The sequence below is a fragment of the Coturnix japonica genome, chromosome 7 (assembly GCF_054131305.1).
Source record: "Coturnix japonica strain WE chromosome 7, WE-NBRP24, whole genome shotgun sequence".
In the NCBI taxonomy this organism is placed as follows: Eukaryota; Metazoa; Chordata; class Aves; order Galliformes; family Phasianidae; genus Coturnix; species Coturnix japonica.
In genome coordinates, this window is record NC_140669.1 from 14,504,130 (window position 1) to 14,521,674 (window position 17,545).

At 40.8% G+C, this 17,545-nt stretch overlaps 1 protein-coding gene across 14 annotated transcripts in view; it reads right to left on the reverse strand.

Moving 5' to 3' along the window:
* Window positions 1–17,545, reverse strand: part of ZNF148 (zinc finger protein 148) — a 34,402-nt gene that overhangs the window by 15,094 nt on the left and 1,763 nt on the right. For 7 of the 14 annotated variants that reach the window (XM_085552371.1, XM_015868717.3, XM_085552377.1 and 4 more), the window contains 2 exons: window positions 2,795–3,140; window positions 1,444–1,569 (listed from right to left, as the gene is read on the reverse strand). In XM_085552371.1, the coding sequence (XP_085408497.1) occupies window positions 1,444–1,569; window positions 2,795–3,124 (456 nt within the window). In that variant the 5' untranslated portion in view covers window positions 3,125–3,140. Of the gene's footprint in view, window positions 1–1,443; window positions 1,570–2,794; window positions 3,141–17,545 lie in introns of those variants that run through there. The other 7 variants (XM_015868716.3, XM_085552376.1, XM_085552380.1 and 4 more) reach the window with 2 other exon arrangements.

Here is a 17,545-nt window from a genome sequence, read left to right on the forward strand (position 1 = left end):
TGATGACTACACTGATATACAATGTAAACTGTTTCCATGTATTAATTGACTTCCATTTGTAAAAGTCCCAGCTGCTGTTTGGATAGAAAAAAATCAATCCATTACTCTGGGAATGCTAACTTCAGCTGGGGTAGATTCTCACCTACATCAGTCCTTTAGCTTCTTTCTGCCATTCTACTTTGACAAGCTTAAAAAAAAAAAGGGAAGAGAGATTGAAAAACAAAACAAAACAAAACAAAAACAAGAAAAAAAAAACAACAACAACAAAAAAAACTTTTTAGCAATTCTCCTGATCATTTTTCAATCTTTTGTTATCCCAAAAGAATGACATTGACAGATTGGAAGATAAAAAGGAAGCATGCAAGTACGTGCCTGTAGAAAGAGGGACACATGCCTCTTCTACCTTGCAGTGTTTCCATGGAAGTGATCTTTGGAGGGCATTCAACCTAGATCTCCTTTTTCTACCAAAGGGACAAACATCCTGATGCAAAGGATTTGGAACTCGCTTCCACACCCAATCTGAAACAATCTGTCAACTTTACGAGTATACTACAAACATCACCACATTCGATGGTGCTTTGAAGAGGACTCGTGGGTCCCCAGCATGAATTTTTCTTGGCGCTAGGTTGAGTTTTCCTTCTATGGGTACACAGCCTAGGTTAATCTCAGAGTAGGCTTATTTAATGCTTCTGTGTGACCTCATTTTTGCCTTTCAGAGCATCTAGCAGAGATTCTACTTTAAATACGAAGAGTGATTTGGAGAGTTACTAGAAGGTCTAACGCTGCTACCTCATGAGGTGAAATGACTGTTTTTATCTGAAGTGGCTCTCAGAAGAAAACCTGTATTTTCAGACATACAGGGACACATACTCTTCATGAATGGATCTACAAAACAATTTCTGAAGTAACAAACCAGCAGCTCTCATAAGAATCTTTTCGATATAAATAAATACATATATGAAAATGATTATGACCACAGAAATATCGCCTATGGTAGATTATTTTTTGTAGATTAGTCAACTTTTTAGAGTTTTCCAAACTACCATTTTAGATTTCTTTTTAAAATCTTTTCACTATGCGTAAAGCATATGAAATTATCAGGCTCAAAGAAAAGCACAACTAGTGTTAGACTGACAAAGAGTAACGATTTATAGGTTGTCTACAAAGTTACTGACTCGTAATTTAAAAAAAAATATTTGGAGAGAACTCCCTGGAGAGACAGATGTTAAAATACGTCAAGGGTTCACGTGGCTAAAAAGAGTTCAAAGAAAAACACTGACATATCAGGTTTTGTTTGGGGTCTCTAGTAGACTTCAGACCTGCATCTTTACTGAGCAAACAAACAATTTCCAGCCTAACTACTTCAAATGCTAATGAAATTAGTCATAGTAAACCAAATCTTTAGGTTCTTTTAATCTTGGTTTTGCCAAATCAATGTCTTACTTTTGCTGGTGAACGCTGTTTTCTTTTCTTCTTTTTCTGCAAATCTACTGGCTCTCGTATTTGTTTTTTGTCTCGTTTCTGTTGTTCAGATGCATCAGTAAAGGTAATTTCTTGCTTTACACTGATCTGTTAAGATACCAAGTGCCAGTTTCAGGTAAGGTTCTCACTACAGAAAAGCAATTTTTCAATTTTAGAAGATGACAAACTGCTGAAACAGAAAACCTTTTTCTAAAGGGAATTATCTTGTGGCTTCATTCTTTCAGAAATTTAAGTGAAAGGAATAATAAATATCTAAGTAAAAAGGGCATAGTTAATTTTTACAGTGACATTTTGATGTATCCTTTCATTCATCTCCCAAAGTCTTTTTTTCCTCCTGATCTGCGGTGATTTTGAGATCAATCTTTATGTTAAAATCACTTCCATCTGTAAAACCATTCAGCTTTTCACACCTATTTTACTTAAGTCTGCGTACTGTCAATGCAAGATTTAACTGAATAGTTTATTATATATTTAAGACATAAAGAAAACAAAAATATTGCATACAAAGGGTTTGGTGTTGTTTTTTTGGTTCTGTTTTCCAAAAAGCATTTCTCGGGGTAAACTTTAATGAAGAGCGAGATACTCTCACGTTTTTCTAACAGCTGAGCTGCCTGATCTCCAGCTAACAGAGTAGTGTTTTAACAACGCTACCTTTCTAAGGATTATTCTTCGTATATAAGGCTATCTACTTTTAAGGTCCTTGCAATTATCCCTTATGTTTGACGGGTAACAGTGATGATGTGCTGCTTTACAGACAGATGCTCTGCTTTCAAAAGGAAGTCATCTGTATTCGCTCTGGGAATGATGAGGTACGGCTTCTGTTAGATATCGAGGAGGGGCATATTTATGGTCATGTATGAAGTGTCACAGTCCAACCTGCAGTGTGAATGCAATTGCTAAGCGTCCACATGCTTGGAAAACATATAAGAAAATGCTTCCTATATCAAAAGAAACTAAACAGTACTACCAACAGCATAAACAGTATGCACCTTTTCGTAATGCTATTTATTCTAGCCTATCGTTACTCTGGAACATTAAATATATTAAGAAAAGCACATTTTAACTCGCTAATTCTACGGTAACAGCATGATTATAAAATATTTATAAAACAGATACTTGAAGATGACACTTAATTGGGAAAAACTGTCCACGGACAGAGGCAAACAACGTTTTTGTAAACAGCATCTATTCATAAATATTTTGATAATCAAAATCCAAACAAGCAATTAATAGATTCTTGCCAGAGTAGGATAAGACTACCAGATCAAGTTCCCTAGTAAATTCTCCAATATTTCACAAATAAATTGCTTACAGGGACATTAACAGCATACTGCAGCCCTTGAGGAAGTCTATCTTGCGTATCCATGTCATCATCATTTTTTACCGTCTCCTCATGGACCATGAGTTCATCATGTGAAATCATCTCTTGCTGTCGAAGTTCACTTTCCTGTAACACTTCGTCTGGTGCAAGAATTTCCTGGTGCGCCATAGTCCGATCTTGAAGCACCGCCTCTTGCCGTTCTCCCGACACTCCGGACTGGTCAGATACTGCACCCATCCCTACCATAGCCCTGGATGACTGCATCTGGTCTATGCCACCACATTTAAGAAATAATCCTCCCAGCTTGTCTTCAATGTTCATTCTTAAGTGCAAAAACCTACAAAGAAAGTTTTAATAGTAAACATCTACAATTGGTGCTCTTGCTTAAAGTTTTAACTTAAGAACATATGATAAGAACTCAGTCAGCATTCAACACTCACGCACGCGCTCTGCTCCTAAAACTGATATCCAAACAGAAAGGAAAAACTGGACGCCGTAGTTCAACGCCAAACACTCTCATTTCACACACATGCATGTGGGCACAAATGAACACTTTTGAACACAAGGTTTATATTTCCTTATTCTTTAATAGCTCTTTCATCACCACTACCCCAAACCATACTAGAGAAGGTGAAACATCTTAACAACACAAAGTAAGAGGAAAAGGCAACTTTCTGTCACAACATGCATGCCACAGAAGGACACAGGGAAGCAGAGTTTGTTTATGAAAAAGACATTCATTTCCACACCCACTAAGCTGGCTCATTAGTCAGGAAACATTTATTCCAGTCAAGAATAGCAATATCATTACCGTGATTCACGATACGCAGAGATACAGAACTCCAACAAGTGTCATGACTTTACCAACTGCTTTTTACTACAGGGCAGCAGGCTTTTGTGGCTGGAAGCAGCAGCACAGAGCAGGCCCAACAAGCACACAGTGGACATCTGGGGGCACCCAGCCCAGCACTGCCACTGGGTGAGGGAAGGGGGTTGGCTCGCTCTGCTCTGCGCAGCCTCACCTCAGCACTGGCTTCTGTCCCCCAAATGCTCCATTCCCATCCTAACTTCAAGAGTGAGGTTACGCTTCCCTCCATACAGCTCCAGCCAACAACTCATAATCAAAGCAATCAAGTCTGCCTGGAGCTGCCCAAGCCATCACCCTGCAAAGCCATATACCCATACCAACTGCCAGCTAACAGCCTGCCATTTTGCTAAACCACTGCATCGAACAAACACACATCACATATTTCAATTACTTTCTTTGGTGTGGTCACTTTCCAAAGCTCTCAATGCATCTTAAACCTTTGCAAAGCTGTATTCATACCAAACTACAGCGAGTTCACAATAAATAGCAATCTTTCTTCATTCAGGTGAGATCCTGCAATGGGTAGGAATGCATGTCACAGGCAGAACCAGCTGAAAAAGACTGGCAAGTTCTGCTACATGATAATTTGTTTCAAAAAACGATTATTTCCCAACCCTCTGAAAGTGAAATTCACTCACTCCGTTTCTTTAAAAATAAATAAATAAAAATCCAATTTAACACCTTCTAGTAGCAAACTCACGTCATCCAACACAGAAGCGGAATAGCATTTGTCTCTATTCCCTATGACGAGAGGTTCTAAATTTCTATCTATGATGAAGATGCTTACAATCATGATGGTCTGACAAGCTTACTCCCAGTTAATCTACTTCACAGTCTTTATAACTTTATATATAATCCATGAAGTATTTGGGAGAGGTAACTGGGAAGGCATATCAATAGTTTCTCAGTTAAAATACAACTGAAAACCTAGCACAGCACAAAAAGCTGTTTTGTTGTGGTTTTATTTCCCCTAGAATGTAGGTCTCCCAGAGAGATCCTGCAACAGTAGACCTTAGTGATCCTAAAAGAAGAGGGTGAATTTGTCATCTTAGCAGTGCGGAGGATCCTGTGTTAAGAAATGAGGCAAGTAACTGAAGTTCTGAACAACCTGTCCCCCATGGAATCATTGTTTGATAAAGGTTGGAACAAAGGAATTAAGGTTTCTTAGGTAGGACACGTTAAAAATACAGCACGGAAAGCAGACTCCAAGGAAAACAAGCAGATACATTTAATCTTTTCAGACTTCAACCCAAGTTTATTCACATTCAGGATATGTCTTACACAGATCACCATTCGCTATGCCTTTTCTTCCATTCCACAGTAAGACAGCAGCACAAGCTCAATGCAGATTCTATAGAGGAATGATATGGGCAGGTACCAGAACACAAGAACTCAGAGGATTCCACCCTACCACTCTGAAATGAGGTATGAATTGAGGAAATCCTGGATGAAAGCAATTTCCTGGCAGGAAGGTAGGCAGACGAATGAAAACAGAGAGAGACCCAAGTGTTTAATACAAAAGAGCTGCTACTTTCACCAAGAGAGGTGGGCAGGCTCATGACATGCAGAATGACAGGAGAGTCAGCAAGGGAGAACAGCTGCCCAGAAGACAGTCCAGCACTAGGTGGCATTTATTGGACTTATTAGTTCTCTGAATTGGCAACGATATGGAAACTTTTTTCTCACCCTGCCTGGCAGACTTAGGAGTCATGCAAATGAAAGCGCTCTGCTGTTTTCAAGTCATGATCTTGAGTCATATCGGATGCTGCTACTGTGAGCGTACAGCTTATTAAATCAGGCTTTCAAACATCTGGCTTTTCATGGAAAAATAATGAGAAATCATACTGCTAGGCTGCTCAGGCTGCATATTCTAAGTGATAAAACACCGTAAACCATCTGAAACCAAGGTACTGCTTTAAAATGAAGGAACGTAAATAAAAATAAGCTATTAATCCAAATGAGAATTATCCCAATTGCAGCCATCTCAGTAAAACAAGAGTAATTTGTCAGCACCTTTTGGCTCACACAAAAAGAATCCTTTTGCTTAAATCGAAGAAGAGGAGGAGAGATGCATTCTTGGAAGAATGACAGCGTGATAAAGAAAATGTAAGTTAAAAGCATTCAAACAAGCTCACTTTACTAAGCCCGTAAAGATTAAATAAATATTTTAAGTGCAAGATGCATCTGTGAGATAAAGATCAACTTATTTTGAGATTATCGTGACTGAAGTTAAAATAACACAAACCCAACATGAACATACACAAGTATTTTTCTTGGCATAAAGCACCGTTATCCTTATTGCAGAGATATTTTCCATGGAATTCCAGAACATTATCAAGCTCCACCAAACAACCGTATGATTTTGGCATATTCTTTGACTATACAGAAGGGAAAAAAAGCCATCAAGAAAAGTAGAGCTTCTCCACACCTTTGCTTTGTGCAAAGCATTTCACAAGAGACATCTACAGGCACACATTTGGGGAAAAGAAAGAGGGGAAGAGACTGTGTGGAAGTGGGCTCATCAGATATCTCAGCCCCTTCTCCCTTCACACAATGCTCAGCAGCTGCTTGCAGAGCATCTCCCGCCAGGGAATCACGCTGCTTCACTTCAAACAGCGCTGCTGAGCCAAGCCCCACGGCACTTCTCAACAGCTGCTCACTTCAGTTCCCCAACAGCAGTTCTTCCAAAGATCACGGTGCAGCGAGTTGGAGAGCTGAGTGGGAAACACAATATTCCCCATGAAACAAACAGCTGCCCGTGGCTCTGGGCAGCCTGGTCTGGTGGTTGATGACCTTATGCATAGCAGGGGGTTGAAACTAGATGATCATTGTGGTCCTTTTCAATCCTGGCCACTCTATGATTCTAACAAAATCATCATAAGAAAAAAAGCGTGAGGGGCTTTCAAACTCAGAATAGAAAATTAGAAGAAAAAATAGGGACACATTAATATCTAAAAACATCTACTTGGGATAGTGGCTGCTATGTATTAAAGCTGAAGACACCCTGGAGGGAAGGGACAGAACTCAACAGCCAGCAGAACACAACATGAGATGCAGCACTTTCTATCCACCCTGACCGAAGTGGTAAGCAGTTATCCTGCCCTCTCTCTCCTTTGCTTAAGCAAGCAGTAAAGCATTATTTAAAGATCAGCAAGCACCCAGAGATACTAACTGGGTTCACTTAAAGGTCTGCTATTTTATCAATATCCCGCAGCCCTTGTTAGAACGACTTTAAGCAACAAACTGCAGAAAGGCTGTCAGTGCAGAAGGTAAAGAAACTTCAGAAAAAAAGCAATACATGGGAATGCCCGAGCATGTTATTGTCTCTAAGGGCTCATCTCTATGGCCACACTACAATGACTCATGCTAAACTCTGAGCTCAAATGAATATCGGGTACAGAATTCAAGTGAACCCATTCAGTCTGTGAAACATGTCATGGATTTTCACATCAGAAAAGATACTTATTGTGCTATTAAAATATTGATACAGTCTAATAGAAAAGGAAACGCAGCTGGTTTCCACAATGTCAGAAGTTCCATTTTGAACATACAGCCAAAGCCTGGAAAGTGAAAAATAATACCTTCATTAATGGTTCTAAATAAAGAACATCAAGTGATGCTATCGCTTCTCCCTGCTCAGAAAATAAGACTAAGCTAAAAGAAAGACTTTGAAATTAACATCCATGCATTGATAAGAATGAATTAAAATGTGTCGACTGGCAGAACAGAAAAAAAGCAATCAAACATGACGAGCTGTGAAAAGGTTCATGGATCTGAAAATTAACACATTCTAAACCAGACCATACAGCACAATCACTCTTAGGACTTGTTGCAGGGTTGTTTCTGCATGTTGCTGCATGGTGCTGACTGCATGCCAGCAGCACAGGGCCTGATCCTACACAGACTTCCACTCATACTGAGCTGTGAATAGTCCTATTACAACCAACAGGATTACTCCCAGAAAATCTACTTATTGTGCATAAAATTATCCGTGTGTGAAAATCCCTGCCACCTTGCTTACCCTAAATTCAGAACTAGATCATCACCAGCAAAACCACAGTCTAATAGCAAGCACACCTATAAGAAAGCTTTCAATACTGTTAACAAAGCCACGGTTGCATTCTAAAACCCACAGGGATGTTACCAGTGTAGCAAACTCATTAACATCTTGTAAAATGCTACATATTACAAGCATGCCTGAAGCTGATTTTTTATAACAATATTTCAGATAATGAATATATATACACATATGTATAGATTTATTTATTTTTAACAGCAGTTGTGTGGCACAGCTGAGTCAATCTGCCAGCTAACTGTCACTGACAGGGGCACTTCTCCCTCCTCCTAACTCTGACGTTCTGGCCCCATCTTTTGCACCAACCCTGTGCTCATACAAACAGACATTTATAAAGTTCATCAACTGTTGTGGCTTCTGGTTTGTTTCTTTCATTTATTCATTTCTTTCCAGGTTAACTTGCTGATTTGATTTACCACAAGGCCTCTGTCAGAAGCAGTTCAAAGCACAGTGTGGGAGCAGGCCCTTCTGTTTGCAGCATCCACTTGCTAACAGGCTCAGCCCATCTCATATAATTTCACCTTGAAAACAAATAGAAAAGGCAAATATGTTGCTATTTAAATTATTATTATATTATATAAGTCCTTAAGTTCCTTGGAGAAATTCCTGGCTTTCATCACTGCTCTGCTCCCTGCAAACATCTGCAAGGCATCTCTTTGTGCTCCCCCCTTCTTGTCACTGGCACTATGCTAGTGTTATTTTACAGAAGATAACCTGCTGTTGCTATCAGTTACTCTACTAGCTTAAATGGCAAAGGCCTCCATGAATATACTGTAGTATTCCTGGTGTTTCCAGACTGATGTTTAAAAATCCTTAAAACCCTGTACACAAAAAGCCCTGGGAGAATACAAGAAGTTGCATCCATACATACAAAAGTCTGGGACAAGTACCTGGCTCATCATAATTTGCCTGCCTCACCTATTGGAATTATATACAGGTACAATATATATAGTTTATAACACCATCGGTCCATTTTTACAATGGTCGAAATGAGTGGAGTCAGGAAAAGAAAGTCACGACCACTTGAGCAGTTCAACAATATATTGCAAAACAGAGACCTATCCTTGATCCACCCAGAGATCACCCGCAATTCTACAGCTCTTAAAGAGCTCAGTGGACATCCAGACCAAACACAAGTTCTGGTCTTACTCCCAGACATCAGTTCTCCAACCATAAGACAAGAATACAGTATCCATATCATTTCCCTGGGGACCAGTGGAAGTACTTGTCAGAATAAGCAATGTTAATCACTTTACAGTGTTCTTGCTCCCACAGCCAACACAGTTCCTGAAGGAAGGGAGTGGCATTAACAAGATGAGAGAGGGATGCCCACATCAGTTACTTAGCAAGTGGGGCAGATGAGTGCTTCTGCCTGCCCTGGGACCTACTCCTGGATCAGAATGCACAACCAGCATGTTTCTAACTGATACACTTGGATGGAGAATCATAAGAGGAATGGGGGAGCACGGATAGAGCTGGCATCAAGAAAAGGCAAGCGCAGCAGGATGACCAAAGAGAAACAATGGCTATAACCATGATGCTGGAACAGAGCTGTGAGAGACTGGTGGATTTGGCTCCTTTTCTCAGCTCTGCCAACGCTCTTGGTCACATCTGTGATCTCAGCAAATCATCTTCCCTTTCCCTGTATCTCCACTTCCTTATCTCTACAACAGAGTGATGACCTATGGAGGTATAAGGCATGACGAGAGCAGTAGGAGCTATTAACGAGGGGCTCTCTAACCTCTTTCAACAAAATATATTCATTCTGCCTTCAAAGCAAGATTAAGCTGAGCACAGTAAGAGAATACATTATGCAATGAGAAGAAAGCAAACGACTGAGCAGCTGCTTGTTCTGTGAGCACCACGTATCCTGCTATGCATTCAGAAATGAGGGGGTCTCTGTGGGAGGAAACATTGAATTCATATCTCATTAAAGACCAGAATATAAAAGAATTGAGCAATACATTAGGCTACAGCAATGCAAATACATTTACTATGGTAAATTTACAGAGGCATAGGTAAAACTCCATGCTGTAATTTCAATGTTTCCTTGCTTGACTTATACCTAAAAACGATCTTCCAAGTGCATACTTGGAATAACTTTACTTAGCTTCTCATTGTTTTGTAGAAACCCATCTATAGGTGCTCAAGAAAAACAACAATTCCGGAAAAATTCAGGTCAATTACTTAATAAGTCCACACAGACTAAATAACATTGGATACTATGCAAATGCAAGTACAATAGAAAAGATTTTGATCCCAAAACCTTAATGGCAAAACCCACAGCTGTCTCAGAGACTCGGGAAGGCACCCCTCATTTACATACAGGACAGGATAAGGAAAACTCATAGGAAAATCCCAACAGTAAATCTAAATCATAGGTGTGATGGACACAAACAATGCATGCGAAACATCCAACTGAGCACAGACAGCATTCTCAGGTCTCACCGGAGCATCTGAAATCATTATTTACACACCAGCTCTCAGGCTGTGAGGGCAGCTGCTATGTTTTGGAATACAGGAATCATTTTCCTAAGTTACAATTTCAGTTCTGGGATGCAGGCACAAAGTAAATACACATTTTTTTCTTAACTTCATTACGGTAAACTGACTCAAGGTAAGCTGTGTAACATCTAGAAATAAGTTGTGAGAGGAGCTGCTGGCCCTGTGCAGAATAACATCTCACACACTGAGCTTTTTCTCCTTTATATCCTGGTGTAACTTTATGTTAAGGCATATTCGCTGTATTTCAACCACATCTTTCACCTACACGTGGAACAGCAACCTCAGAAAATCCAATTAGTCCTAAACATGACAGAATTAATACCTCTTATGCACAAGTCACTGTGGGCAGATGGAGCAAATGCTCTTTCTATATCGCTTTCTAAACATCACCATGTTACCTTCAGAGGGCACCTTTCAAAGCCATCAGCATGGGCAGAATATGTGAAAGAGGCCTTCTGAAAGCTCAGGGGCAGACAGCTGGGTTGACTGCTCCACTCCTCTAACACTGTGAGTCCAACCTGCCTACAGAAAAAATAAAGGGCTTTGGGGGGCCTGTGCTGCAAGACCAATACAACCAGCAACCAAAAAATACTAAGCTGAACATAAAACACAGAAAATAAGCTATTTCAAGCACAAATAAGCTTATCCACCTCACTTTCACTAATGGAAACAAACACAAGGCACATCCAGCTGAGCTGATGGGAAAACTAAGCCTATGTAATAATAATCTCCTGGGGAAACAACATAGAAACACAAGGGATGGCTGCTAATCATAATGCACATATTTCTGTAAGGTGCTCAGACTCTTCAGAGATGACAGCTCTATCACAGTATGAAAACAGCAAGTGACAGCACCTTAGGTATCATTGGAAGCAGTCTTGCATTGTAAATGAATGGCTTGGGATGGAAGGGATGAAAGATCATCTGGTTCCAGTGCTGGCAGCCCTTTCATTCCTTTACAGGGCAATGAAAAAGAAGCAAAAGAGGATCTAGGGGTGCTATAGTTAGGGAGATCATTGACCAATAGTGAACAAAATAAATCTGTAATTATTCTTCAAAGCATTCAACAGGGTGCCACGGACCAATTTCCATCCCAGGAACCACTGACTGTGGCTTCACTAACCACCGCTACCAGAGCATAAGGAGAGCATCAAGCACCTCCATCAAGGAGAAGAGGCAGTGCACAGACAGACACATTTGTACTGAAAGACAGTAGGAAATCAGCCAGAGGAGGAAGCAGCAGAAACAGATTCTAAATCAAGGATGGCAAGCAATAGGCCGCTTTCTTAAAAGCCGGTCTCAGAGCACAAGTGACAGACATGTAAAGTTGCCAAGGCAGCAAAGAAGTTTGTGAAGAGAACAATTCTGTACAGTCGGGACTTTTTTTTCCCCCACACTGTTGCAACAAATCTATCAGCTCCTCACTGATAACCAACAGTTGTGGTCAGCCTGAATCAGCTAAGAACTATTCCTATCCTGCTTACATAAAATACCAGAATTGTAAGTCAGCCTCGTTTTAATCTGCCTGATCCTCACTCCAAAGGGGAAAAGAACCAACAACCAAAACGTCAAATCAGGTAAGTGCTAACCACAGCAGCACATCCCCCAGCCATCCCACCAAACACCTCCCAGTAACTGCCCCACCGTACTCCAAGAGCCACACAAAGAGGGAACCCCGCTGACTTCCATCGCATGCCCTGAGGTGATTAGTCCTCATTACAGCCCGACTGTTCTCAAACAATTTTAAAACACTTAAGCTCATTTTCAGATCAAGGCAAGCCAAAACATGAGATGTCTAGAAGTCATTTAATAAGAGCAATAACAACGGAGATATTCTAGCCCGTTAACCAACATTGAAAATGATCCAAAACCTGAGAGTTAGGATTGTACCCTCCTGAAGGAAAGGACCGTATAAATTGGATTCTAGCTCAGTGACTTTGGTACCCTGCAGCTAATTCTCCCTAATTAAGTGCTAGAATACAGTAAGACAAAAATTCAGATTGATCAAAAGATATGATTTGTGTTTATAATAACTCCTATAATTATTAGGAACAAAAATCATGATGGTTCTCTATGCCATTAACTCACAGGGCAGCAATTAAGAGCTACCACCCCAAGCAGGTCTGGAATTTCTGAGAAGCACTAGTCAAGCAACTCCATGGTGAAGCCAAGCCTTAGTAAAAACACATGCAATGCAATCCATATCTCAAAGCAGGAAGGCAATCTGTAGGGTCAGAAAAACTTTGGATAGGATTTTGTTAAAGGAAAAATCCATCATGCCCTCACCCAGGTTCCCTCAATGCACAGACATGTCCCAGAAGCAACAGGGTCAGGAGAAGCCCTGCAAGCACTGGAGCAACACTGGCACATAACTAAGGATGGCAAATGAAGAGTCGCCCAGTTGTACAGCAAATCTGAGGCACACAACTGCAGTAGATCCCATGCTTTTCAGATACGCAGCCACACTGGCATTATCACCACAACTGTGGAAAGCTCCACGCTGTCCTGTGACCTTTAAGGAATGCGAGTCAGGGACAACACAAACTGCAGGGTCATGCAAAGGACTGGGAGATTAGGTTATATGTTAATTGGTCCTTTCATACTGCTGCTCCTTGAAAAGTGACAGCGAAGTCGCACTTAAAGCTTCCATATATCTGACCCAATAAGGTGCACATACCCCTGAGTGAGGGCTCCTACCAGACTCCAGGAAAGCCTGAACACATCTGGTTTGCTTGATCTGCTTTTAAGAAAACAAGTCATTGTTTTCGCCTACAAATTGCTGCCCTGTAGCAGCTGAATGTACTGAAGCAACATAAGGACCACTGGGTGATGATCCTCTGCATGCTTCTTTCCTATAAACTCTGTTTTATTCCCTGGTCCCAATCCCTTAATTTCAAGCACAAATAACCTGCGATTGTAAAAACACATATTTCAAATAAAACAGATTTATTTTCTATGAGTCACTTTAGAAGACATTACTGGCAAACTTCATAACATCTACAAGGAAAAAGCAAAATCAAAGCCAAGTAGCTTTCCTTTACTTCCTTATCCCCCTAAAACAATCCAAGCTTTCCAGATGCCCAGAAGACAACCCGTAACTCACACATCTCTATGCTGACCCCACAAAAATTCACCAGGTGTAAATGTCACGTTCACCAGTGACAGAGGATGCTCCAAAGAACTGCAGCCTGATACAGTTTCCTTAAGGGATGAAGGCAGTCTTCCCTTAGATGAATTATTCATTTTGGGTGTGTATTGTTAAAGCGGTATTCACACAGAACACCTTTTCAGTAGGTTTTACCCAGAGCAGAGGCCAAAACACTAAGGTGAACACCAATATTCCAGACTCTTCTGGAAGATCTACAAGTGACTGCGTTCTAAAACAACTCCATCACACCATGGTGCTATCATGTCCAAGACCCACCTAGACACCAACCTGGCCTAGGCAGCCTGTTTTGGCAGGGGGTCAGACTAGCTGACCTCTAAAGGTCCCTTCCAACCCATACAGTTCTGTGGTACCCTGCTGATGGACTGGCTCTATCCACAGTTGGCCAACCGTGGTCAGGACAGAGCATTGCCTCGCTGCAAGAAAAGTGAGATGGCTTGAGCAGAAGGAGGAGTTGCTTGAGTTTACCAATCCTTCATGAAGAACTCCTTTGATAAAAGGAACTCCGGGCACAAAATGAGAAGATCTGTAAGAATTATTTACAGTTACTATTGCATCTATAAATGCTCAGTGCTATAAATGTCCCAGCTTAAAAGCCTGACATCCACCTCACACAGATTTCATCTGACTTTGACATGTAACACTGACCCATGCCAGAAACCACAGTGTGCGTGTGCTCGTAAACAGGAGAGAATGACATTTCAGGAGGTCAGCAGCAGAGATGATCATTTGCTTTAGACTACATTTACTTGAAAAACGTTGAAATCTTCCACTGCATCTGGAAACAGTGACTGCTAGAATGCTCACAGGCTAAAATGTCATCTGTGTACATCAGGCCCGGTGCAAAGTACTCATCTCTTGGCTTTAACGTTCCTTTTGCTCCTTTTGCAAAACTGAAGAACGCGTGCAAAGGAACGCAATGGATTCACTTGCTGAAAGCAAGACGAAGAGTTTCCACTACCAAGGGAAGCCTGCAGAATGCTGGCCAGCACAGGAACTGCTTCCATGCTCTGCTCCTGCCCAGCAAGCTACGGACTGCAGCTACATCCCAGGCAGCTCATGTGCTGCTTGTGTTGGGCAAAACAGCCTCCAGTTGATGCCGAACATTCCTCACACACTAAAGCTTCAGGCCGGAGATCATCGCAAATACATGCAAGTATTTTATACATTCACACACATGTATGCACACGTACTTCTTAGGAGCACATCACCACCTTCTTGATTCGAATTGAATCCCAACAAAATAAAAAGCGGCATATATTCAGGAAAGTCGTGTAGAAGTTCAGATTCAGGTGGTATCAGATACACTCGTCTCCCTTTTCTCTCTTAAATGCTGTCAGTGAACATTTGACTACAGAAGTTACCCCGTGTCAGTGTTTGTCATTCCACCTCTTGCACAAGGTAGCATGACCTGGCCTTGACTTTGCTGTCATTGTAAATGATCCTAATTATGCCATTTACACTAATTTTGGAGTCTGTAAGTGGTCAAAGTTAATACAGACTTGATGGGAAATCATTCCAACGACACCGAGATACTGAAGGTATTTTATGAATGAGCATCTTCTTCCCCTTACAGACGTAGCTGTCACTTGAAGTCTCCTGCTCTACAGCTGTTTATCAACCTCACATCTGACTTCATTTACACAGACATCACACCTGCTTTCCTCACCAGCACTACTGAACGCCCTGCCAATAACCTATTTTGTCTCACAGGTATTTCATGGGCACCTTGTTGGCTTTTTCCCCACATCCAGACAGTTTACATTCACTAGGCTGCTCATAAACGACACCCTACTGCTGCCTGCAGTTTGAAACTTCTTCCTACACAGATTTCATTTTACCTTCAGACTGTTTAATTCGGCACATAGAAAAATGTCATCCTAGTCACAAGGAGAGAATTAGACAGCACCGCCTTTGAGTTTTCTGCATCAAGTGTGACGAGACACAGCTACTGCAATACTAACACGTGTGTGGAGTACATCAGTTGCAGAATAAGGCCAGTGCAGGGACTCTGCTCAAGAGCTGTGCCTCGCTGCTTCCCAAACTGCAATGAAATCATGAAGTAATATAAATGAGTAATACATTAACTGAATGGCATTATTAGCAAAAACCGCCAGCTTTCAGTATCAGTCTTGAATACATTAACACACTGATAACGTACTGTGGATTTTTCCAGGTATTTTATCCAAAATGCTGAATATCTGAATGAGCCATGAAAAATCTCTCCATGCAGTTAAGGGCTGACATTTTAATTAGAAACAATATTGGAAGACTCACATACACTGCTGTATTTAAATTCGTATGATAATTTACAAGTTAAATAGGTTTAACCTATGACATCTGTGTAGCTCCTGGCATTATTGCTGATGTATAAAATATACTATGTGAGATGATGAAAAGATTGTGTATTTAAAATATATAGTGTGCTAATGAACTCAACAGATGGGAGCTTAATTGCACTGAAAGATAACCAAAATAAATTAACTGAGAATTTGCCTGACTGAAAATAAATCTCCAAGTGTGAATGGGTTTTGTTTCATTGGAGGAAGGATTTCTCTTGGTATATATGTATATATATATATATATATACATATATACCAAGCTCCTAAAAACTAAGTTAAATGTATAAACTTCAACGACAGCTCAAGAGTTTCTGCTTAGATGTCAATATATAGAAGAAGCAAACAAATTAAGACACAAGCAAATCACTACACTACTCTGATGCTTCACATCGCCTTGTAACCTGTCTGCTTTTAGCAGACACCCACGGTTACTTATGTCTGTGGGGCTTCACGTGTCTTTAGGCAGATCAGACTGTAAGCTAAAGGTCTGAATCTATTTCACCATAAGTGATGTTGGTTCCAAAGGCAGCTATCAGTAAGATCGTTAAGATGCCATGCTGAGGGAGAACAAGTGCTTTCCTATGACCTTAGATTCACTTAGGAATCTCTAAAACAAGAATACTTCCAGCAGCAACTACTTTTCAGTCCTTGCCCCATTCATTCAGTAGGAAAGATTTGTGAGTTTAGACCACAAAAATCAAACACCCTGACCTCAAGGTTACGGTCCCCAAAACACCACCCCTACATCTATTCATCAAATACATACATGCTATTCCTTCTTATCTCATTTTTGTTTCTCCACATTGGAAGAAAATGTATTTTATATTAGAGCCTCAATTAAATTGAAATGAATTCCAAACTAAGCTGAGCAATTAAAGACTCTTTAGCTTGATGAACGGTTATCACATGCAGCTGCTCACCCAGCCAGGTCCCCACTGGCAGCACTTGCAGTGGGACAGCAGCACAGCCTGCTCCTTGCAGAAGCATCACTAAACACACCACTAACTTCCAGCAGCTGATACAGCCCCGCTCTGCTGTACTACAACACAACAAACCTTCCGTCCTCACCAGTAAGTTTTAATATATTTGACCTAGATCAATAAGCTACCTACTAATACCCTGAACTGCACTGCTCCCAAACTGACATCATCAAACCTGTAGTGCAAAGACCCAGCTAGAAGTGAGCGATGCTCTTTCAGCTGTAGCATTATCATATTTCACTGGAGGTGTAAATTCTGAACCCTCCCATAACTCAGCTGTAACATTACTGCTACACAGACGTTTACAACTGGAAGCACAAATTCCCACCCTCTGCGGTTTTATCACGCCAACTCTCTCCATCATATGCAAGCTCCTGCTTCAATCGTAATATCAATGAATGTGTAACTGAACAGAGCATGAAAACCACCTTTTAAGAAAACACATAATACTACAAAAAGCTCCTTCAGGTGAACAATTCAGCCTGCAATGTAACTTGGAACATTTGGAGTAATTTTTCTCTCAGACAATATTTTTTAAATCATTCTGGTCTTCAAGTATCGACTTATCTACTTATGATCTGATTTCATGATCCATTATGTTAGGGATTTTTCATCAATAGAGTTTTCCATATGGCAGGAACTGAACACGTGAAGGACAATAACTAAGGTGCAGATTACACATCCAGCTGTTAAGTCAGGCCTTAGCCCCAGGAGCGAAGACAGAACAAGTAGATGAGAGCTAAGTACAAGAGGCCAGCCTCGTCTTTTTCAGCTTTACTCAGCTCCATGAGCTCACTAAGCACACA